Source organism: Salvia hispanica, chromosome 1, assembly GCF_029641045.1.
Source record: "Salvia hispanica isolate PSC_SH4W2 chromosome 1, Shi_PSC_v1, whole genome shotgun sequence".
NCBI classification, from domain to species: Eukaryota; Viridiplantae; Streptophyta; class Magnoliopsida; order Lamiales; family Lamiaceae; genus Salvia; species Salvia hispanica.
The window spans coordinates 41,799,334-41,825,127 of NC_142692.1; the positions used below are offsets into that span (position 1 = coordinate 41,799,334).

At 36.4% G+C, this 25,794-nt stretch overlaps 2 protein-coding genes and 1 non-coding gene across 6 annotated transcripts; 2 read left to right on the forward strand and 1 right to left on the reverse strand.

Annotated features, from left to right (window-relative positions):
- Nucleotides 1-7,902: 7,902 nt before the first annotated feature.
- LOC125223341 (uncharacterized) lies at nt 7,903-11,743 on the forward strand. 4 transcript variants are annotated; one of them, XM_048126451.2, is made up of 6 exons: nt 7,903-8,055; nt 8,129-9,698; nt 9,813-9,892; nt 10,006-10,178; nt 10,312-11,362; nt 11,480-11,743. In XM_048126451.2, the coding sequence occupies exons 2-5, from the start codon at nt 8,769-8,771 to the stop codon at nt 11,352-11,354; spliced, it is 2,226 nt and encodes a 741-aa protein (XP_047982408.1). In that variant the 5' UTR covers nt 7,903-8,055; nt 8,129-8,768; the 3' UTR covers nt 11,355-11,362; nt 11,480-11,743. The 4 variants fall into 4 exon arrangements, with proteins under 4 accessions (XP_047982408.1, XP_047982407.1, XP_047982409.1 ...); XM_048126450.2 differs by having other exon boundaries at nt 11,507-11,743; XM_048126452.2 differs by having other exon boundaries at nt 9,819-9,892; nt 11,507-11,743.
- A 3,648-nt stretch (nt 11,744-15,391) lies between these two features.
- LOC148933839 (uncharacterized) lies at nt 15,392-20,154 on the reverse strand. The gene is made up of 3 exons (XM_089061771.1): nt 18,894-20,154; nt 15,679-15,767; nt 15,392-15,430 (listed from the first exon to the last, which is right to left on the reverse strand). Exons 1-3 carry the CDS (start codon nt 20,152-20,154, stop codon nt 15,392-15,394), a joined length of 1,389 nt encoding a protein of 462 aa, XP_088917897.1.
- LOC125185756 (small nucleolar RNA R71) lies at nt 19,658-19,764 on the forward strand. The gene has a single exon (XR_007170257.2). It is a non-coding gene; the product is annotated as a small nucleolar RNA R71 (small nucleolar RNA).
- Nucleotides 20,155-25,794: the final 5,640 nt, after the last annotated feature.

Sequence of the window (25,794 nt, forward strand, 5' to 3'; positions counted from 1 at the left end):
ACACAGAGGAAGCTAATACAAGTATTCAAATTCAATGCATGCCATACCTTACAAAATTGGACACATACGATGCAAGCCATGATCAGTAACTCTAGGAGTTTGTAGCCGTTATGCTAATCTGATATAAGGGAATTTCAATTGCCATTCTTCGAACCAACAAAATAGTAGAACTTCTAAGACATGTCATAATTCTCTACAAGTAATAAGCACATTTTCATATTCTTTTAAGTCTTACATTACTTATTCTATTTATATGTCATTTATCCTTGTAATATATTTATTTATCAATTTAGGACAGAATTTGATATCATATTCCCGATAACTATTATAGAACAACATGACAATAGAATATCTAAATCAATAATTAACACAAGTTCAAACGTAAGTTCAATAACCATCAATAGACACATAGTCATCACAAAATCACATACCACAACCATAGCACCGTCATCATGCTCAGTTTAACCTCTTGGATATGTAGATAATTCACCAATTCAAATCAACATCGACCGACCACACGTAATCAAGTTCATCATCAGCACATACATCACCTTATTAAGCCCTCATCCACGTGCTTGGCAATTGATGGAACTGGCAGCGGAAGCGGTGCGACGGATTAACATAATTTAACAATTATTAATCGCACAAATAAATCACATAATAATCAGATCTATTTAGCAGATTATCTAGACAAAATCTATTCGCGTAATTCTCACATGTATCATGCTCATAACTTGAATTAATCATGCTTTAAGAATATTGATACCTAAAACATGCTTTTCTACGGAGCAGAATAATACCTAATTAATTCTCCAAAGAATTGAAGATGGCTAGCAGCTTCTCCATGTGACGCTTTGAATACTAGACCGCAGATCTTCTCTCTGGTTTCTGAACTGTACTCCGATATCAGTGTGGGCTGATCTCACCAGAATACTAGGACTTAAATAAAGAAGACAGAAAAAATCCTTTTTGGAATAGGACAAAAATTCCAACTCCTCTGCTATATGGGGAGGAACGAAAATTATGAGTATTAAAACTTGTGATTTTTGTCTCCTTTATTCTCCTATTTATATTAAGTTTCTTTTGGGCCCAGACAGGGATCTATGGAAGGTTTTGGATATGGGCTCATCCAATTTACTTTTTACTAATTAAATTGAACCCACAATTTAATATAAGCTTTAATACGAGCAACCACTATAGAAGTAATATTAAACTCCCCCCATCAAAATCCGAAATTATAAGTAATCCGAGTTTCCGTTTTAACTTTCATTTCCCGCGCTTAAGATAAAAATGTCCATTAATTAATTAATGTCTGCTATGGACTTAATTAATTAACTTCTTATTAATTCCAAGAGTGGTCTTAGCATGAAACGCTTATTTATTTTCATAGAGTAATCAAACTCCAACTAGCTAGGTTCCGAATAATAAAACCTTGTTTCGCGCTCCTCTTGAGGACATTATTAAACGAGGCTCACCTCGCGCACGATTCAACATAATAGCAATCCTAGCACCGCTAGATATTGATCACCACTACCCAATATATCAGGATCATTGGGTTACGAAAAACCCGCACCTTTTGATAAGTCAAAGTAATGCATAATCAATACCGTATGCTCAATGCTATCCTACATTGATTAAGAAACAAATATTTATCAAGACCTCGCCTTTCAGTAGATAGCCTAAGGACAAGTCTTGTTGTTAGATCCGTTCAGTGCTATACCACACCAATGTCATCTTATTTCAGTAAGGCTTAGAAATATGCGGACTGACATTGCAACCTTTCTCGATGGATAGTCTAATTCCAACTAGGTTGTGAAATTCATCTTTTTCTTTGTTTAGGACTGACCGTGTTATCTTAAAATGGACGCCGCCCACAACCGGTCTACTAAAACAAAGACTTAGACTTTGTTAAGTTAACTTATACATTTAAACATGCATTAACATTCATTAAATGTAAAACATAACAATATTATGACAAAAATAATTTGTTTTATTCCTTGGAAAATAAAATAAGAGTTTTACAGTATTCAATCACTCGAAACGTGATTTCTAGTATACAAACTCTAACAGCAACACCATGGGTACAGTGTCAATATATATATGCCCCCACGTGAGGCCCGATCGAATCATATAATATTCCACCGTGTGTGGACCGATCGAATAAGCTGCAACACATAGCACTCATACATGTACCACCTGGCCTTATAGTTCATGGGGCAATTCATCATATATCAACATGAACCGCCTGGCCTTATAGCCCCATGAGGGAACATAGTGCACCCCACTTAAATACACCACCTGGCCTTATAGCTCATGGGGCAATTCCGCATCAAATATTATAAACCGCCTGGCCGTATGGCCCCATGAATAAATGTGGTGCACAAACATATCATTGCCACCGCGCGTGGCCCGACCGAATCAATCACATCACATCACATGCCGAATATGCCTAATGACATCAACCAAGCACGTGGCATCACATTAGTCATCATGCTTACCCATAATTCCATCTCATTCCCGATCCATTAGTCAAGTTATTTCATTACCATATTCCATCCAATATTCTCATATTTTATATGTCATGTCCAACTATGTTAACATATTGAAGATTGCATAAATAATCATACGGGATCAAAAGTATACGATCATCACATAATAGCACATAGCACCACACATTTCATTTTCATACTTATTTCACATCATTAAACTATCTAACTAAAATGCATCAAGTTTCTGTTACTATTCACCCAAACACTATTTACAACCAATATTAGTAAATTAATCAATTCATTACGAATATCGTATGATTATAACTAGTTCTCAATTTAATTATACTCATTCCTTATATTATCGTTTATGATATACACTCACTTCTTATCTATTTGACCTCATTAATTTATTTACTATATTAATTTATTTTCCCTGTCAACTCCATTATTATAACAAGTTTTGCAAAATATATCAACAATCTTCGTAACCATTAATAAAATTACAGTATGCATTTTATCATTTCTAGGTCACATATATGCATTCCAATAATCAAATAAAATTCATAGCATACACATGCATATATCCGATAACCTAAATCTTCAACATATATTTCATTTCCTAAACAATTCTCCCTCTAATTCATGTTAACTCATCATATGATCACCACAATCTTCACCATATATTTCATTTCCTAAACAATTCTCCATCTAATTCATGTTAACTCATCATATGCGAATTTCAATAGCCTAAATAGCATCAAAATTCTAAGATTCAATTATGAATATTTTGGGGACTCTCAATCGTATCATGCTAGAATTTTATTGTTTTAACTCAATAATTAAAACATCTATGCACATCCAATGATTTTATATTCATGGTTAACTCAAGAAATAATCTACATAGCATAAAAATAGCCGACCATCCAAATCCTTCAATCTCAATTTTTTTCATCTTTTCTTTTTGATATAAAAATTATTTAAGATTAGAGTATTACCTTATTTGCTAAAGCTCACCCAATCCTTGTTGATTTAATAACGACCGATTGTGCAAGACAACAATTGCTTGGTTTCTAATGGCAATGAGCGGTGGTCGACTTCCGGTGCACCAAGTAAGACGTCGACTTGTAGAGTGTGTGTGTATTTTAGGTGTAAGTGCAGAAATAAGAAGAAAGAGAAGAAAGATGAGGGATTCAATTTTTACCCCTCGTTTTCCTCCTCCCCCCGATTAGTATCCAAAAACAAGAATATATAGGAGATGATATACTCTCTCTAGAATCGTCCCCCACTTACCATTAAACTTTTACTAATTTATTGTGCCTAATTAGTTTCTAAAATATTTTAGACTATTCCGTCAAGGCTTTCCTTAAGATTTTTTCACGACACCTCACTTTAATATAGATATATGTATTTTAAATGCTTATTTACTTAACATGTGGCACCACTAGAATTAATATACTTATATAATAATTCCATCTTTCAACACTAATGGAGACACAAATATCTTTACTGACAACTCCATAAAATATTTGTTAATGTGATTATTTGCACCATAAAAAAAAAAAAGCTACTTGATTTCCTTTCATTATTCTATAATAGTTTTAAAATCACTTTCTTTTAAATCCTTAATATCTCACGGTAATCAACTCTCTACTTATTCTTACATGTACTAATACTAATTTTAGCATTTCATAACTATAAAATGTAAGTCCTAAAAAAAGAATCATGAAAAACTATTTCAAACTTTTCATCGATTTACGCTAATTTGATAACTCTTTTATTTTTTTTATTCATTTTTTTTCTTCTTAAATAAAATAAATATGTCTAACCCTATTTTCATGATGTTACACAGATGGCTCCGAACGAAGCATTGTATGGCTGTAAATGTCGAACACCGTTATGTTGGACATAGCTGGGCGAGAACAAGATAGTGGGTCCTGAAATTATAAAAGAGACAGAAGAAAAAGTCAGATTGATACGAAATCGACTGAAAGAAGGATCAGATAGGCAGAAATCATATGCAGATTTGAAGAGGAAATACATTAAATTTTGTGTTGGTGACAAAGTGTTTTTGAAAGTATCTCCGTGGAAGAAAGTGTTGCGATTTGACAAGAAAGGGAGGTTGAATCCGAGATTTATTGGCCCTTATTAGATTTTAGAACGTGTCGGTCCAGTAGTATACCGACTTGCATTACCCATAGGCATGAAGAAAGTAGCCACATCGCTGGGTTAATTAGTCAGTTGACATAAAATTTTTTGGCATGTTACCCATAGAAGTCGTACCTAAACGCAAAAACATTACAGTGGGTAGATAGAGACTTAAATAACAACCAAAATGATAAGACAAATATAACAAAATATAATTACAATGAATACTTAGATAACAAACACGTACATATAACAAATTCCTCAGTCAAACAAGAAGGAAAAGATATTTCATGTCCTACTAGAAAATGTAGTTCGAATCCATAGTGACTATTGTCCAAAACAAAACTAAAGGATAACAAGCTACACCAGAATTAAAAGTCTTTATAATTCAGTGACAAGCGAGGGAAATAAGATTCTTATAATAAATGTATATGTAGTTGAAAAATAAAAAATAAATTAAAAAAATTAAAAAATAAATTAAAAATAAATAAAAATTAATAAAAATTAAATAAATAAAAAATTAAAAAATTAAAAAAAATTAAAATTACAAATTAAAAAAAATATTTATTGAATAAAATGTACCATGATATTACTATTCTGCCCTTTCTTAATTAATTAATCTAAAGATATTTTCCATGTGGAAAAATCTGGACCACTCATTTAATAAAAATGAGTGGCTGATATTGCATCTCATTTCTCAATTAGCATAAAAAATCTCAATTGATCACAATCCTATAGGGATGTGATCATATCATAACCCATATTTATGGTGATAACCTAATAACCCTCATTTTATGGACGAAAAATATCATTTTATGGAACAGAATATCATTTTATGGATTAAAAGTATCATTTTATGCATGCTGAAAAATATATCATTTTATCGTGTATAAATATCATTTTTAGTAAAAATGATACTTTTGACCCATAAAATGATAGGGTTATTAGATTATCACATAAATATGAGTTATGATATGATCGCACCGCTATATATATATATATAGGGTTATTAGGTTATTAGGTTATTAGGGTTATTAGATTATCACATAAAATGATAGGGTTATTAGGTTATCACATAAATATGAGTTATGATATGATCGCACCGCTATATATATATATATATATATATATATATATATATATTAATGTATACTCCATATTTTTTTTCGGTTTTTCGTTTTTTTTTTAAGTTTTGGTTTTTTCGATTTTGTTCGATTATTAAGTTCGGTTTTCGGTTTGGATTTTGAACTAAATTCGGTTTTTCGGTTTGGGCAAAATATCGAACCGAAATCCGAATGCTCACCCCTAGTCAGATGCTTCTGAACCTTGATTCTCCGGAAGATAGATTAACACTTCGTTGTTACAAGTACAAAATGGAATCATCTTAGTTATTAATCGTCTTATTCAATTAATAAAGATAGACTGAATATATCATAATTCCAAGATTAACATCATGGTATGTTTATACTTCTAAATTCTAATTGAGGAATGAGATAGAAGAGAAATAGATTAATGTTTATACTTTTCTCTTCCTAAACTTGATTATCAAAGTTATAAAATACTCTCCTCATCCCACTTTAGCATTCTCAATTTATCATTTTTGTATATTTCGTTTTAGAAGTCTCAATTGGATATTCCATATTTTAATATTTTAAATTTTAACTCGCACAACTCTCAATGCAAATGTGTAATAAAATGTGTCTTCATATAACAATCTTTTCCGATGCACAGATACAAAAATTGACCAAAAACTCTATTTATTTCACAAAAATTAGTTACTTAATCCCAAACTATTTGCTCATTATTCATTTTAAATAGTCCTATGTTGTTTGCTTCATTTCCTTTTTATTATTTTTATTTATTATATTTCATTCCATTATTTTGTTTGATTCTTATTTTGATTTTAATTATATGTACATGGTAACTTTATGTCTTATAAAAAATATCATTTTTTATAAGCATCCACAGTGGTGCAGATGTCTAGGCGGACTTTCCAAAAACACCTCATGTCATATCATAAGGACCTCCCACTGCACTGCTATGTCATAAGAGCATCCTTAACCCCGTCCCGGATTTGGGCCGCAAGTCCCCTCCACGTCATCATTCCCTCAAATTAGGGGTTCCAGGCTACAACTCCATTAACACCGCATGCCACAACTCGGGCCACAACTATTCATTTACATTATTCACAACTACAACCTATCTTACTCGTAAAATAGAATACGTTGAACAATTAAAATCGAAAAAATTATTTTTAATTCAAAATTAATAAATTATAAACAAAAAAAATTAAAAATTAGAACAACAAAAAAATGCAAATTTTTTTTATTTACTATTATTCATCTTCCTCTCGCCCCTCTTCTTATTCAAAATGCGAAAAAAAATGCAACGAAAAACAGAATTTGAGGCTCGTCGCCCCCTCTTCTTCCTCTCCCCATCCCTCTTCTTCCTATTCCAAATGCAAAAAAAAATCATAAATTGAGAGGCTCCATCGCCCTCTTCCTCCCTCTTCTTCCTCCCCCTCCCTCTTCTTCCTCCAGAAATTGGGGCCCGGGACGGAAATAGCTCACCTCCAACGCCGGCCAGGCCGTATTGCGGCACGTCCCACGCCGTATAACGCCGAGCTGGGCCGGACCCCGGGAGCGGCCCAGGGACGCAGTCCCGAGCCGTGCCGCTCTCCCCTCCAACGCTGTTCTCGGGCCGGGACTCGCGATTTGCGGCCCGGCCCGCCTGCGTTAATGATGCTCTAAGGACATCTCACTGCACAGTAGCGGACATCCCCAAGAACATCCCGACAGACATCCACAATAATAAAAATTCACAAATTCACAAATATGCAATTTATGGAATTAAAATTTCGACACGAATAAATGCAACAATTATTTTTTTTAAAAAGCATACATGTTTAAATTTAAAAAAATACATGATTTACCCAAAAAAAAACTCATCCCAAACCAAAAAACGATTCAAACAAAGTTACATGTTATGCTTTGAATTTGTATAGTTTGCTGCTAGCCGAACGGGGTCTCGCAATTTGCAACCCAATTTTTATTTTCAACAAATTTCATCTGCAACCCAATTTTTATCCTATCAATTTTAATTATAATCTCTTAAAAATTTTATAATAAGAAGTACCAATAATTGTAAAACGTGTTCATAATTAATAACTTTAGGAACAAATCTTAATATAATTTTAGAATTATTGATTATATTTTAATCATTATTAATAATTAAAAAGTACTCCATACTTTAATTGTTGGATCAATTAGAGATAGATAATATTTTGCCGATTATTTATTTGAATATAACGTATTATTCGGAGTATTTTGTTTTCGACTTGATTTTAGTTTTTGGGTAAAACCAGAAAGAAACCTCAACACCTAAAATCGGCGACGCCTCTTCTTCGACTTCTTCGTAATTCGTAAGTTTTCTGCATATTAACATTTCTTACTGCTTGTTTTGTTTAAATGCGTTAAAATTTTGAACTTTGTTAGAGAATCGGAAGCTGCGACGGTTAATTCAGAGGAAGTTAGGATGATTATATGAGAATCGACGGTGCACCGCCTTTGAGGAGGAACAATGGAAATCAATTGGATAGAAATCGCTGGATTGGTATTTCCAAACTTTTTATTTACAGTGTGTCTATCCATTCTTTGTCTTGGTATAGTACATACGAACAAAAGAGGGAAAAAATGAAAAAAAGAAGCTATTATTTATAAAATCTTAAAGTGATTTTTAAAATTATGAATTACAATAATATAATCATTATTATGTTTTCGATTAATAACTATTCAAACATGTAATTTTAAAATTAATTATTCAAATATTTGGTCAATAGGAGTTAATTCAGTTAATATTTGTATTGATTATTCAAATATGATAGGTACAAAATCCGAAGGTAAAGATAAGTTGTGATCGACTGATTTATTCTGTTTTGCTTATATTGCTAGAGGCGTGCTTATAAAATTGTCCTATTTAATTGCATTTATTTTCATAAATTAAAGAATATCTTTCCCTCCCGTAGTATATATATAAGCCCACATCCACTATATTTAATCATAAAATCAGAAAGAAAGCCTCCAGTTCTTGGTACATTATTTCGAAAACATCTATTTTGTTAGAGAGTTGGAAGGTATGATGAATGATCTGTGTGAGTGTGGAGATTTTAGTGCATATTACCTTGAAAAAGATGGAAGCATTAACACATCAAACAAAGATAACTTAAATCCTTCCTCTTTTCAAATGAAACATTTCTACTTCATGACTAGCTGTAATGCTCTATTTGATTATCATGGTCCGAATCGGACTAGTGAGTATAAGATCCTCCCCAAGCCGTATTCGGAACCCCCACCTTGCTGGTTCGAACCCCCACCTTGCACTGCTTGCTATCATGAAGCAAGTGGGATGTGGTATGACCATACATTGCAAGATTGCAAAGTGGTGAATCTTTTTCATACTCGTTTGGAATACGATTCAAGCTATCAAGATCATTCCGCTCATCACATCAAATTGTATTCACTCAAAACTAATTCTTGGAAGAAGATAGAATGCAAAGATTATGAATACAGCAGTTCACAACATTGGACTCAATCTTGTGATCGAAGTAGCGCGGCTTGCGTATCCGGGACTTTTTACCATGCAATGTACGAAGCTATCCTTTCTTTCGACATTTCTACTGAAACTTTTTCCAGACTACCCTTGCCAGATGGTTGGTTTCACAAGCGTAGTTACATTCTAGAGTATAAAGGGTTATTAAGTGCTCTTGTATTCTCGGACAATGAAGATTCTGTACCTTGGAAATATGACGATCATGCGACTAGGAAGTATCAATTTTGGATTATGAGAGATGGATTGTGGACAAGAGATGAAATGGTTTTTCATATTCCTGGCATGGAGAGGCCGATATGGTTCTCACAGGACGGTATGCTGTTGTATTTTGAAAGCCTTCGTCATGAGCTAGTGTTGTTTGATTGTGCCACCGGAAAGTTGAAGTATCTCAGTGTCAATAGCCCTATGAGATGTCCAAAGATGGTTGAGATCTTTGGAGTTTCATGTCTTGAGGAGGTAAATTTCCTTTTGATTATTCTCATCAACTCATTATGATCAATTCATTATGCTTATCCTTCATTCAAATTGTTTAAAGTTGTGAGTAATTAATTATTATATGATTCTACTTAGGATCAGGTGAAACAAGAAGATGATGAAGACAATACTTTGTCTAAAATCAGCCTTATCCTCAACCTCGACGCTTTGTCTTTGTAAGTTATTTCTGCAGATTAGCAGTTGAGAAAACATCTATTTTCATTTTAATACTATATCTGACTTGTTTGTAGTATTTGTTTAAATGCGTGAAATTTTTAAACTTTGTTAGAGAGTCGGAAGCTATGATGAATGATATGGTGGAAGCTATGATGAATGATACGGTGGAAGCTGGGATGGTTGATACGGCGGAAGCAGAAGTTATAATGGATAATACGAGAATCGATGGTGCACCGCCTTTGAGGAGGAACAATGGAAATCAATTGGATAGAAATCGCTGGATTGGTATTTACAAAGTTTTTTTTTATAGTACTATATTTCTCCTTTTTTAATCTTCATACATACTCCATATATATGATTAAAAGAGGTAAAAATGTGGAAAATTCAAATGCATAATGTTTCCATTTTTACTTTGTAGGTTACTCTGATAAACCTGATCCCGAAGTATCTGAGACAAAATGTGCATCATGCTTACAACTAGACATATGCCCTAAGCCTAAGCCTAAGCCTAAGCCTGACATTTTTGTCAATTATTCTGATTGTATTCCTGATATTTATTTTGTTGCATATTCCCTTGAAGAGGATGGCACCCTCTCACCCAAGTATTTCATACATATCCCCACTTTTCTATCTGAACAAGAATATTACTTCACTACGGCTAGTTGTAATGGCCTCTTTCATTTTTATGATAGAATATTGGGTAGTCAAGCTCTTTGGAACCCAACAACGGGTGGGTATAAAATATTGCCTAAGCCATTAGTGGAATTCAATCCTCGCATTAGACATTCTCTTAACTCAACTGGACTGTGGTATGACCATAAATTTGAAGATTATAAAGTGCTGAATATTGTTTCGGCTTATATCAAAGATGAAAGAGGGTATTTACTTGATGTGATTTATCACATTGAATTGTATTCACTCAAACTTAATTCCTGGAAGAGAATACCATGCCCTGACTTCGATTGTGGTGAGGAATCCAATGGAGCATGCATAGATGGGGTTTTTTATTGTAGAGCAAGTCTAAAAGGACAGTCTGGTTTTATCCTTTCGTTTGACTTTTCTACCGAAACTTTATCCAGTTTACCCTCTCCTTTACCCTCACCTGATCGCCCTGACCATTATTATTTTCTGGAGTATAAAGGGTTGTTAAGTGCTCTTGCATGCTGGTTTGATGAAGATAATCTATATGAAGATTCTGTACCTTTGAAATATGAGCTTTGGATTATGAGCAATGGATTGTGGACAAGAGAATCTATTTTCCATATTCGTGGTGTTCAACTTCCGGTATGGTTTTCACAGGATGGCAAGCTATTGTATCTTGCAAGCGCGACAGACGAGCTAGTGATGTTTGATCGTGCCACTGGAGAGTTGAAGCATCTTGGTATCGATTGGTCCTCGGCTGGTTTCAGGAATAGGCCAATGATGATTCCATTTTTTGAGAGCTTTGTTCAACTCAATTGAATTTCAAGGTTAATTTCCTTTTTATTATTTTCACCAGCTCATTTTCAATGCCTGATGCTTATCCTTTATAGTACTATAAAAGATTAATTTAATACTGTATATCGTTATGTAACATGTATATATAGTATTAAATAATTCAACTTCATCATCAGAAGTTTGAGCATGAGAACTATGGAAAAGAAGAGGATGTGACTGAAGCAGAAAGACCTTTGATTCTAGCGTAGCTTGTTATCTTTTTGTTTTTGTTTTTGACATTAGGGATTCGAACAATATTTTCCAATAGGATTAGTTAGTTATTCCAAGAATGTGTCATGAAAATTCTTTTCCTGCTTGTATAAACTATTAGTTATTCCATCTCATTATCAATCCCATCTGTGGTTTTCCCATAATGCATACAAGTATGCTTCGGAATGTGCTTGTTATTACTTATTCACAGAAATTCTTACTCTATTCTTTATACGGGGGCAATGTTCTAAAATTAATTCCATACAATTGATTTCTAAAAAAAGTTATAAAGAGGAAATTCTAATAACCACATGATTGATGTGTTACATGATATTTTAGTGATGCATGAAGCCATATCTGTCCTGTTTCTACTCCTCCGAGTGAACAATAAACAAAGGAACCAAATCTGAAAAGTATCAGGCAGCAATAATGAGTGGTGATGAAGTAGTCTCTAAAAGCTTTATTTATCTAATGCCTCTCCTCCTTTTCTTTGGAAGTAATGAACTTAGGTGCTTATTTACCTGATTATTGTCATTGGTTTAATCCTAATATGTCACCTTCTTTTCTTTGTTTTGGTTAAATTTCTTTTGTAATGAAATGCGATGTGAATCATTGAGTTTGTATTTTGGTACGATTTGAAAACTCGTTTCATGTAACGAAGTGTACAAAACTTCGGATTCCTGATTTTGTGTATGGTACCGATGGATTGGGAAATCAAAACTTTCCTCCACCAGAAGGGGCACAAATTGAGCAGTGGCATTGCTTCTTGGGCCATTTGTTCTTTTCTTTTCTCTGAGTTCTATTGAGTCTGTGCAGGCTATAAAATCTGATCCTGACTTTGTTAGAAATGTTCAACAAATTATCATTCTTGGTAATGCATTTTCTGTAAATGGAAATGTGAATCCAGCAGCTGAGGAAAATGTAAAAATATTTCCAATAAGACTTCTTTTCTTAAGATCCTGATATTCTTGCTATTGGGATAAATGTCACTCGTCAAGCTGTTTTAACTGGTAATCAAGTCATACTCAGTAAACCTTTCATGATCAAATCCATGTGTGATGCCTGTTATCATCAAAAGTTTGCTTATGCAAAGACAATAATGTTAATTATTGAATAATGAAAAAAGATTGTACTTGGTCCATGACCTCATTCTAGCCAGCTTTTTAGCTTGGGTAAGTGACGGTGTGTGGTCTCAGCTCCTTGCTTGAAACTAAGCTTTTACTAACCTCAAGTTAAGAAGCCATCTTCTCAAGGACAGACGATGCTCTTACCCTGTTTCTGTCAATTCTCAGCTTATCTTTATGTTTGTATAATCCAGTCAACAGTGCTCCTACTTACTCTGAAACTCTCCTCTGCCTCCTTTTGAACTCCATGACTAAGGGTTCCATTGTTGCTGTGTTGTAGCAGAAACTGTGCAACCAAGTTCTTTCTTTTTGGATGTTAAACTTCATCACGGCCTTCAATGTGAAATTAGTTTAATATTTACATTGGAAGGTGAAAATGATTGGAATTTTATATTTTCCTCCTGTTTTTTTTGTAATCCTGAATCGGCACTCATAGTTTCCCTCCTTTAATGCTTAATGAAAATTTTAGCCATTCCTTGTTAATTTCAAATTTCTGAACAGGTTTCAATATTGTTTAATTAAATGAAATTTTGGAATAAAAAATATTGTTGACATTTAAAAAGAATTAAAAACACAGAATTCACCAAATTGTACCCATTACACCTTTACTATATTATGTGCATAGCTAAAATATGAACAAAAGTAAGTACTATAACAGAATTATGTGCATAGCCTAAATATGAACAAAAGTTAGTACTATAACATAATTATGTGCATAGCCTAAATATGAACAAAATTATACTACATAGCCTAAATATGAACAAAAGTTAGTACTATAACAGAATTATGTGCATAGCCTAAATATGAACAAAACTATACTACAGCAAATTTCTCATTGAGACTGACACCTCGACTTTTCGCAATCGCAAGCAGCTGCTCCATCTGTATTATAAAACCAGTATAAATTAAGTGTAAAAATTATTAGTATATGAAATTTCATTTAAAGCAAAATACATACCTGTTTTTTTTAGGGTAAAATCACTAAAGTGTGTTCATCTATGGTTGTTGCTTTTGGAGATTCATTTTTCAGTTTTGCACCAGTATATACAAATGCAGCTTTACTTCTCTCATTCATCGACCGTAAAAACGGTAGTCGTATGTCATTGATCATGTGAGCATTATCAATCATACCAATTCCAATGTGTATCTCCGGATTCAGTTCTGCCCCTACTGGTTTCCCAAATAACCATAGCTTACCCATCACTTCTCTTATGCGCTTGAACGCTTCTTTCAATGAGATTGGAACTCCAATGGGTATGTCGAAATCTGAAAAACAAAAGTTAAAAACTAACAACAATAAATTGTAACTAACAATCTAAAACTACAAATAAAATACTTACTATCTGTTATTGCAGCTCTAATGGCAAGTGCGTAAAAGAGATACATTCGTGCACTCATGCCGGTTTGAAATCCGTGTCTCGCCCATTCGTACAAAAAGAACTCTTTCGCCGCCTTCAAACTCTCTGGTTTTTTCAAACTCGGCCAATACGTTGGTATTTCATCTTTATATTCTTGAAACAACCGAAAAGAATTATGTTAAAACATAAATATCTAAAAATAAAAATATTAAAAATATATTTATAAGACATACCCCATCAACCTCCCACAATCGGCCATGTCGGTATTCAGCTTTCGTTCTGAATTCATCATTCGCATAATTACTTTTGGATAACCAAACCGCTCTATCCTTTGAGAAAATCCCATGAATATAAAATTTTGGTACAACTCTGTCCAAGTCGACCCCGTCCACCGAGTGGGGCCAACAAAGGACAACTTTCATCTAAACATGGTTCCATAATTTAAATAATAGTTCAATTTAATATTTTAATTCAGTTGAACTGTGATATTATTGTCATGTTACATATTACTAGTAATTAAGTTGATTGTATATGTCATCAATAACTAATCCATCTAGGAAATTAATTTAAACACGAATTCAAATACTTATTTTTTAATAATTAAAAGATTTTTAGTTTATATATATATGGTGATTATAAAAATTTGAAAACTTTAAATTATCGAACCTTGCTATACGTTTTTTTCTGAAATAAATTTGTATATAGTACAATCTCAAGATATCAACGTGTAACAATAATTATCAACATGCTTAAGATTGGAAACCTTATCCATGTTCGAGAAATCATAGAAATATAATACTGCGATAAATAAAAGCAAGCTAGACGGTAGGCTACAAAATTAAATTCACAAATTGCTTTCTAACATAATTAAATTTACGCAATTTTTAACACATCCAACCACAGAATTATTAATTTTTATGTGTTAATAGGATTCATTTTTTCCTACCTCCAACAGTAAAGAAAACACGATATACACATGCCTAAAATCAAGAGCCTATATTCACATGTTTTCTGTATTACCTTAGTAGAAGATTATTTATTATCTATTGAAGTATTTGAAAACAAACACTAAGACACACGAAAAAGAAAGTAAAGCAGAACATACTCAAAATAATAATATATGCAATGGTTATTGTTTCTGTAGGGATCAGATCACTCGGGATTCGCTAATTACCGGGACCTCTTTTATTGATTGATCTCTGAGATGACTAATCTCAGAAGTTACAAGCCTTGTACAAACGATGATAAAAGATTACAAGTAATCTAACCCACTGAGGTATCTAACTATTACAGGTATCAAACCTAATTGAAGCCCTAACTATTCCAGACTTTAACCAATCTGAAATCCAAGTCTTTTCCCAATTAGTACCTGCACACTCAAGTAGATAGATCAGTAAATCAACACAAGATCCTTTCGGATCTAAGTAACAACAAACAAATGCAACAAAGACAGAACAGTAAGGATATGGCTCAGGTCACAACAGTGACTACACTAGGCCAAGGACCTCCCCACACGCTTCTACCACAAGTCATACGATGAGAAACCTTTGAATACTAGGTCAGAAAACCCTAGCCACACCGAATGTCACCCAGACTATCAGAACACCTCAGAATCACCAGGAACTCACAAGATCCTCCCAAGTTCTCACTTCTTGACCGCCAAACTTCACCAGATTCTAACCCTAAGTAAGAATCCTTCCACCACTCTAATGGAAACCGAGAAAGTCTCCAAACTCAAGATCTAAACCGATAGAACCCATTAAAACAAGGATTAATCAGCGTATGCCAAAGATCAGAGGAGTTCACCGGCGAAGTCGCCTGAAAACCAGAGAGAGAGAACGAAGAGAGAAGGCAGAGAGTTATGGAGTGAGAGAGAGAGAGAATAATCGAATAATGGCAAGTGAGAGGTCAGCCTCTCACTTAACAAACACAACACATATCAATGGCCACAAAGCAGGATCCGGGTGAAAGCTCCACGTGGCAAACATCACTGCAGCCTAGGTAAGTAATGGATCAAGCCGGGTTGGGCCATCATTACACAAACATTGGGCCACAACATTTAATCAATTGGGTGTGGCCCAATACTAGACTAAATACTTAAGGTCCAATTAAAGTAGACCATCAATATTCAACAGTTTCGTTGAATTGACTACATTACAAACTTATAGCATAGCTCGGAAGCTTCTAGAATTGATTCTTAATCTATGAACGAGATAATAATCTCTCCTTTACAGAGTTAAGGGAATCCGCATCGCAGACGCAATGTCGTCTCGGTCTCGTTTCGATGAAACGAGACATCTCGTCGCGCGATGCGTGCCGGCGAGGCCGGCCTCGAACTGGCGAGATGACGCGTGCGCCCCACGTGGCGCGCGCTGGAGGATGGTGTGACGCCCACTCGCCGGCCCGCGAGCGGGCGTCAGAATTATGACGTAATACTTTTTTTTTTTATAAATTCGAAAAATTCGAATTTAATAAAAAAATACAAAAAATTAAACGGTCAAATGACCGTTGGCATCAAACGGTTGAATTTTTTTTAAAAAAAAATTCTTTTCTTTTATTATTCTATAAATATACTTCATACTTCATTCACCATTTTACACACAAGCACTACTCTCATTCCTCTTCCATTCACTACACTCATCTATTCATTTCTCTCCAATTGTTGAAAAAATGTCCGGCGATGGAAACTCCAGCGGCGGCTCCGGCAGGCGGCGCTCCGGCGAGTTCGACTTGAACTCGTTCGACGATTGGGCGAGCATGTACAACTTTTTGGGTACTCCCGGTTCGTCGCCGGGCACCCAAGCCTCGACCACTCCGCCGGCGTACCAAACACCACATTTTGATGTGGATGCATACTATCGTCCCTCCCCCAGAGGTACGGGCAATCGCCGGGATTATCCCAAATTCAGGAGATTTTTTTTCCGCCTGAACGCACTTTGCCCGACTGGCCAATAGGTGGAGGCTCCGGCTCCGTCAGGATCGGCGTCAATGCCGAGGAGGAAGAGGGCGACCACGAGGTTGTGGGGGACGACAGCCGTCATCCATACAGCCAAAACGAGACGTTGGCTCTGTACGATGCTTGGACCAGCGTCTCGTACGATCCTGTCGTCGGGAATCAACAAACCAACAAGTGTTTTTGGAAAAAAGTCACCGAAGTTTACAACGCACGAAGGCCGAAGAACACCTTTGCCCGCAACGTGAAGATGCTCCGCAGTCATTGGGACCGATGCGACAAAGATGTCAAAAAATTTAGCGCGATATTCAGGGCAGAAGAAGCGAATTATCAAAGCGGAGCCAGTGGAGCTGACATTCTGAGAGCGGCGTTGCGGGTCTTCAAAGACGACGTCGGTAAAGATTTCAAGTTTGTCGATGTTTGGTCGCAAGTCCACCACCTTGAAAGGTGGCTGGCGGTGTTGAGTCAGGCTCGAAACGCACGAAGCACACGGCGCGTGGCCACTACTCGTCTAGTGATGGCGGTGAAGGCAACACCTCACGTGAGGGCACGCCAACCGACGATGCAGGGGGGTCTTCTTTCGGTGCACGACGTCGGCCGCAAGGGACCAAGGCGGCGAAGACGGCGAGAGCGAGGGAGAGAGGGAGAGGGAGGGAGAAGGAGGGAGAGGGGCCGCGGCGAATCAAGCCAGGCGGGCGAGGGCTCGGGCTCTGGCACGGGCTACAACAGCCTAATGTCCATGTACCGGTCGGCACGATGGCTGACACTTTAAAAATGAATCCTCGCCAATTTGAAGCCCATATGGACGGAATTAAACATCTGAAGCTCAACTTGGTATTCGGGATCGATCTAACTTGGGTGCACCGCTGACTTTGGGGGATGATTCGCCGGCGGAGTAGTTTTTATAGTTTAATTTAGAGTATTATAATTATGTATTTTTTAATTTTTTAGGATTTTAAATTATGTATATTTTTTATTTTTTAGGTTTTTAAATTGTAAATTTTATTTTATTTAATGAAGTGTGTTTTTATTAATTGAATTTGTTGGAATTAAAAATAAAAAATGAAATTGAATGAATAGTTAAGAGATGGTTAAGAGATGTGGGGATGCAGATGTTGTCTCTTAGTTAAGAGATGAGCTGAAAAGTACAGTGGAGCCCATGAATAATTAAGAGATGAGACGGTTAAGAGACGGATAAGAGACATGGATGCGGATGGCCTAATCGAAACAGAAACGGCTAAATCATCATTGTTAAATGGACAAGAGGTGAATAATTATAAAATATTTTGTAAATATTCATTTTGTGTATCCAAATTTTTATGAAGAAGATGGCAAGTAAACCATGTCCATCATTATTAATTATATAATCATTTATGTAACAGCCCGACATTTCTAGGGTATAATAAATACGGCGACTGTTAACTAGACGAACTTAAGGTGACAAAAGTGTAGACTAGGGTTTCATTAAAGAGATTCAACCTAGCATTTAATAAAGTATCAAGGCAAAAGTCAACGGCTAACTCACGAGAATCAAGATTTGATATAATAGACTAAGCTCAGAAATCAAAGGTTTAGCATAACTCCAACAAAACGCAATATTTCCCAACATTCCAAAACAAAGAAATAGGTTCGAAACAACCAAGATAATAAGTTTTCCAAAAATATTCAGCGGAAGCATTTCAAGAGAAAGCGGAGCCATGTATGAAGACACGACTACACTTAAAGTTCCAATCATCCATTTTATTCGATTCACTGTCTCAACACCACCGACCGCCCATCGCCGCTCAACCTGCACATAGGGAAACACATGCAGGGCCGAGTATTTTAAACATACTCAGTGGACTCATGCCAAAACATTTAATAGTTATGCCACCCTTACCATAGTGAATTCGAGGTTTTGCAGGAATTCTTGTATGAGATGATGTAGCAAGCTGCCCAATTTGAGTCTCAAGAGTCCTCATAGTAGCCTCGAGTTGTCCAAACTTCTCCACAGTTTTATCTCTGAAATTCTCATTCTCCTTTTGACTTTTAGTCATAAAAGAGAAAATCTGTCCCAATTGATCTTCTTGTGATGACTTCTTCTCAAAACCCGGAGGTTGGGTATTACTTCTCCATTGATTTCCTGCAGTGTTGCTAGAACCAACTTGATTCCAGTTTCCTTGTTGAGGTCTCCAAATCTGTTGATTGCTATATTGATTACCTTGGTTGAAACCTTGACGGTTGTTACCAATGTAATTCACGTCCTCCACCGATGGTCCTTGAAGACTTGGACATTGATCAGTATGATGTCCACCTTGGCACAAACCACACTTCAACACAGCCACTGCTTGAGGTTGAGGAGTCAATTGAAAAGATTTGACAGCATTTGTCATTGAAGACATTTGAGTGCTTATATCCGCCAATTGGGCCTCTATTGCTGTCACTCTCTCTGCATCCTTGGTAGCACCAAATGTATCTCCTGCCTTATCAGCCGCTCTTCTTGGATTATGCCAATTCCTCTGATTGTTTGCTAATCTCTGAAATAAGGCTCTCACTTCATCATGTGTCAAATCATCTAAGTTTCCACTTGAACCTGCGGTAACTAATCCCGTGCCTTCATTATTGAGTCCTTTGTAGAACTTCAAAAGATCATGCCCCGGAGCTAGACCATGGCTTGGGCATTTCCTTAGCAAATCTGTAAACCTCTTCCAAGCTTCAGCAAATGACTCATCATACTTTTGCCGGAATGAAGTGATCTCCTCTCTCAACTTCTCGATCTTCATTGGAGAGTTATATTCCAAAAGGAATTTCGATTTCAACTCCTCAAATGTCGCTATGTTGTAGCCCGGTAATGAGTCGTACCATTCTCTTGCTTTCTCTCTCAATGAGAAAGGAAATAATGCTCTCTTAATCCGATGATGCTCTACATTTGGAGGTCTATGAGAGTTCGTCAATTCATAAAAGGCATTCAAATGACTTATCGGATCTTCTTCATCTCGTCCATGGAAAAGATTTCCACCGTTCACCAAACTAATGTAGTGAGGTGGGATGTTAACATTATCATGTGCATAGGCAAACTCTCCCGGGTGATTAATTCCCGATCTGAGGATGTCGCCAAACCTTCCCATGGGTGGTGGAACATTATTGTCGTCTTCAGCCATAGACTCAACTTCTGAATCACTACTACCCTCAACGTCTTGATGTGTACCAATCACAGTGGAATTCTGTCCTCTTCTATGATATATCAATAACCCAAATTGCGGTGTACCCTTAGATCTGGTTTGCATCCACTGATTTTCGTTTTTCTGTTTTTGATTTTATAGAATACCTACACAACAGAAAATAAACCAAACACAACACAAATATACTACTCCTACCGAAAGCGAGACATCTCGACAACTTCGGGGTTAGTCTTATAAAATGTGTGTGATTTGTATACACTAAACTAAAAATTAGAAAGATATCACTTAATATAAACACTCCTTCGTCTTCAAGTCCAGACGTGGTAGATGGCTATCACTCCCAAGAACACGAAGTAAGTACCTACAAAATAAAAAGAAAGATCAAATAAAATAAAACACAAATTAACAAACTAGAAGTTAAACAACCTATTGCCTTCCCCGGCAACGGCGCCAAAACTTGATGTGTAATTTTAGGTCTATCAAAACAAAATAATTTTGCACTCAAGTTCAATTAATTAACCCAAATATTACCACTTTACTGCAAGATTACAGCTTCGTGTGTAGAAATTTAAGGTGTCGATCCGCAGGGAAGGTAAGTTTGTCTAACTTCACTAAAAATACAAAACATTTTAAATGTAGGTTCTTGATTGGAGAAAGATTTTTAAACAAAAGAGACAAAGTTTAAATTTCAAATTACACAAGAGAGATGAAAGTTACTCCAAACAATCGTAGACAACAAGAGGATTTATCTTATATATTCGATTCTATATCATAACATTCGGGGCAATTAAGAGCAAACTAAAGTGTAGGCACTAAACATGCTAAACACAAATGATCAAAAGAATAGCTAAACACTTATTCTTAAAACCAAGTTCCACAATTCTAGAAATCTTACGAAAGCGCGAGATTCAAAGAACGATTTCAAAAATGCTCAACATCCAATATCAATTTGTCATCTAAACGAATCCAATTGATAATCCAAAACTACTTTGATCCATCTTATTTCAAGCTAAAGAGGCATTAAAATAAGATTGCAAAACTATCACTAAAGATGCACCTAAAGAGATAGATTAATTCAAAGAACAAGTAGTAAAAGCGAGTATGAAATAGAAACGAACATAGGATAAATCACAAAATTACATTGTCTAACACATGTTTGGAGCAACACAATATTCTTAGCCTAACATGATCAAACTAAGAACAAAGATAATGGAGATGAAAATCCTTGAAACCATGGAGCTTGAAGATGATGAACTTGACTTTGGAGAATTCTTCCTTTTGCAACTTCACCAACCATACACGTAACAATCCCACTCCAAATTCTCCCAATTCCCGTTTTCTCACTCCGATTCGTCTTTTCTCCTTTCTCTCTCTTCGTCTACTTTTTTTATTCCCAGCCAACCGCCCAAGAAACTGCAGAGATGCAGTTAGAATTGCTCTACCCGGCCGGGTATATTTCGAAACTACAAATTCACCCGGCCGCGTGACATAAAATCACCCCTCTCTGGACTCTTCACGCCTTCCGAATCTTACCCGGCCGGGTATATTTCAAAGCTGAAAATTCACCCGGGCGGGTGACATAAAATCAGCCCTCTCTGGACTCTTCACGCCTTGAAGAAGCTGCCCGGGCGGGTGTATTTGTTGGTATGAAACTCACCCGGGCGGGTGGAGCTTTGCTGCGCGAAGCACTTCCGCGGGTCGCCGGGTTCGTCGGGGCACCCAATCGGCGGAGAGCCGGCTCAGTTTGTGGTTGAGTCGTGAGGTTCGTTTCTGGAGAGGTGACTCAGCAGCTGCTGTTTGTTGTGTTAAAACACAGTGCACACCAATTGTTAAATGCCTCAACGAAAATTCTTCACTTGTCTTTTGCACAGCACACCAAATGTTCGATGGAATGTTTGAGTGAGCTCTAATAAGCTTTTTACAACCTAAAAATCGATGCAAACAATAATTTGATGAGTCATAATTACATAAAAATGTAAAGCACTAAGGGGAATAATATAGAAAATATGCTTCGCATCAAATACCCCCAAACTTGAGCTTTTGCTTGTCCTCGAGCAAGATTAATTTCAAGCACAATAACTCAACAAAGTTTAACACATAAAATTTATTTCAAAAGTTTTCATCACAAAGAATCAAGTAAAGACATGAATGACAAATACTAAACCCCCAACATTTTCCAATCAAGATTTCCCACTATCAAGAACACTCACCCATCCACTTAGAACTTCAAGTCAAGGTGCACTTCAAAGTAAGTTCAAGCATAAGATCTTACAACTCAAACCGTCATCGTTGACTCGTCAAGCATTACTTATCACATAGACTCGCGGATTTCAAATCAAACTTCTTCAACTCTACTAAGCTATTTACAAAACATCCACAATGTATCAACAATAAGGTCCAAGGTCTTAATTATAGGTTGTAATGGGGCTAAGGATGAGGTAGGATAAATATGGATAGTGAGCTCAATAAACTACACATTTGAGTGCCAAATTCTTCCCTCCTACAACTTCCTTCCAAAGAATCAACTAACAAGACTTTACAACCAAATATTCACTCCCCCAAACTTGAGATCATTCAAGACAAAATTACATCTTCAAAAAAATAAAAGCTCTATCTTTATTTCATCAAACTCTTTTTTTTCTTTTTTTTCTTTTTTTTTTTAAATACCTCGACTTTTGCAATTTTTGGAGGCCGTCTTTTTCATTTCTACTAAGAACTTCATTCTCAATTATACATTACATCGAGTCTCAAAATCTCTACACTTTTATAGAACACCACCCAACACTCACAACTCAATCAACAAAGCACAAGACTTGTATTTAGCACTCAAAGAGTAGCAAGGATCAATGACGAGGCTAAAATGAGGCTTATTTTAGTAGCTAAGTGATTGGCTAAGTGTTTGCACAAAACAATAGAGATTACGCTCAAAGTGGCTTCTACGGGATCATATGTTGGACTAGGCATGTGATCATTTGGCCATGGAGTTCATCCTAATGCCTTATCTTCCCCTATCATTGACACACATGAATGCAAGCACGTAACTCAATAAAGCAAATCGATCCAAGATAATTTCCAAAAGACATGTGACTTTCATACTCTCCTCAACTCAAGAAATCGGTTGTAATCACAAAATGCTCTTTCAAATAAATCAATGCACAAATTCCATCCATCCTGAGCTTCAAAGATCAAGTAAAATCAAGCAAGATTTCCCAACCAGAAAGCCGAAGATAAAGCATGCACCCGTCAATTACATTGATTCAAAAACACATTTAGCAAATAATACACCCCACAAACATGCTTCATGCATAGAAACTCATTCAAACTCATTCAACCCCCCCCCCCCCAAACTTGAATACTTCATTGTCCTCAATGCAAGCAAAAAGAACATAAAAAGTAAAGGGAAAAGAAGACTCCCCCAAACTTGGCATGATATCCATAGTGCATTCGGGTGGGAGGGTGGGTGTATATTGCTTTGCAAGTGTGCTTCCTAACAAGCTCCAATATGAGTCCTATCTTCATGTTGCTCCTACACACAAGAAACAAAAGATAAAACACACAAAAAGAAACACTCAATTCAAAATAAATGTTAGAGGAAAGAATTGAGCAAACAAAACCTCCAACATATGATAATAAAAATAAAAGAAAAATAAAACTTGGGTTGCCTCCCAATTAGCGCCTTTGTTTATAGTCGTTGGCTCGACTTTCTTCATCCTTGATCTACACTTTCGGTTCCACTAGTGCAGCCACTTCTCTTGCTTCCATACCACTTTCACCTCCAACATATGCCTTCAAGCGTTGGCCATTCACCTTCCAAAGATTGTCATTTTTCTGATCTCGAATATCAACAGCACCATAGGGATACACCTTGTGCACCACATAAGGACCCCACCATCTTGACTTGAGCTTGCCCCGAAAGAGTTTCAGCCGAGAGTTGTACAATAGGACCAACTGTCCTTCATGGAAATGACGAGGCTTAACGGCTGCATCATGTATCTTTTTAGCACGCTCCTTGTAGAGATCAACACTCTCATATGCACGAAGCCTAAACTCATCCATTTCATTCATGTCAAACATTCTCTTCTCTGCTGCAGCATCATAGTCCAAATTAAGCTTTTGCAAAGCCCAATAAGCTTTATGCTCAAGTTCCACCGGCAAATGACAAGCTTTTCCAAACACCAACTTGTATGGAGAAGTTCCAATCGGGGTCTTATATGCCGTTCGATATGCCCACAAAGCATCATCTAGCTTTTGAGCCCAATCCTTCCGAGACGGCTTTACAACTTTCTCAAGCACCCGCTTTATCTCTCGATTGGAGACTTCAACTTGGCCACTAGTTTGAGGATGATAAGGGGTAGCAACCTTGTGTTGGACACCATATTTTCCTAGGAGGTTTTCGAATAGCTTGTTGCAAAAATGACTTCCTCCATCACTGATTATAGCTCGTGGTGTCCCAAAGCGGTTAAAGATATGATTTTTTATGAACTTCAACACAACTTTGGCATCATTGGTTACCGAGGCCACTGCCTCTACCCACTTAGAGACATAATCGACAGCTACAAGAATGTATTGTTGCCCATTAGACTTGGGAAACGGTCCCATGAAGTCTATTCCCCAAACATCAAAGAGTTCTACCTCGTGAATATTATTCATTGGCATTTCATTTCTCCACGAGATATTGCCGGTTCTTTGGCAACTGTCACATCTCTCTACATAGGCTTTTGCATCCTTGAAGATAGATGGCCAAAAGAATCCGGACTGAAGCACTTTAAATGCAGTTCGACGTGCTCCGAAATGGCCGCCATACTCAGAATCATGGCAAGCAGACAAAATCTGAAGGTGCTCATGCTCTCCAACACACCTTCGAATGACTCCATCACTGCAAATACGGAAGAGAAATGGATCTTCCCAAACATACATACGGGTGTCACTAAAAAATTTCTTCTTTTGGTTAGAAGACAACCCTTCGGGTATAATGCCCGTAACAATGTAGTTTGCCAAGTTAGCAAACCACGGCACATATGTTTCCCGAGCCTCCACTTGAAACACTTGTTCATCGGGAAATTTTTCATTGATCCTTTTCTTTTTCTCATCTTCCGTCTCTTCCACGCCTTCTAATCTAGAAAGATGATCAGCTACCAAATTCTCGGTCCCCTTTTTATCTTTGATTTCCACATTAAATTCTTGTAATAATAGGACCCATCTCACCAAACGAGGTTTTGCATCTTTCTTGTTCATCAAATATTTGATAGCTGAATGGTCTGTGAACACTACCACCTTCGTGCCAAGTAAATATGCACGAAACTTCTCAAAAGCATACACAACTACTAACATTTCCTTCTCCGTCGTGGTGTAGTTCAATTGGGCATCATTGAGTACCTTGCTAGCATAGTAGATGGCATGTAGGACTTTCTCTCTTCTTTGGCCTAAAACGGCTCCCACAGCGTAGTCCGAAGCATCACACATCAACTCAAATGGTTTCGACCAATCAGGTGTGATAATAATAGGAGCTTCAACTAGCTTCTTCTTGAGCAAATCAAATGCCTCAAGGCATTTATCATCGAAGACGAACTTGGCATCCTTCTCAAGTAGATTGCAAAGAGGTTTTGCAATTTTTGAAAA

Bases quoted from the DNA above. Each gene is read 5' to 3' on its own strand.
- LOC125223341 (XM_048126451.2), top strand. From the start codon at position 8,769: ATGATGAATGATCTGTGTGAGTGTGGAGATTTTAGTGCATATTACCTT. The intron at 9,893-10,005 runs GTAAGTTATTTC...AAACTTTGTTAG, and splicing joins AACCTCGACGCTTTGTCTTT to AGAGTCGGAAGCTATGATGA. The intron at 10,179-10,311 runs GTATTTACAAAG...TTTACTTTGTAG, and splicing joins GGATAGAAATCGCTGGATTG to GTTACTCTGATAAACCTGAT.
- LOC148933839 (XM_089061771.1), bottom strand. From the start codon at position 20,154: ATGGCTGAAGACGACAATAATGTTCCACCACCCATGGGAAGGTTTGGC. The intron at 15,768-18,893 runs GTAAGGGTGGCA...GGTTTCCATTAG, and splicing joins AAAACCTCGAATTCACTATG to AGTGGTGGAAGGATTCTTAC. The intron at 15,431-15,678 runs GTGATTCTGAGG...TTGAGTGTGCAG, and splicing joins GAGGATCTTGTGAGTTCCTG to GTACTAATTGGGAAAAGACT.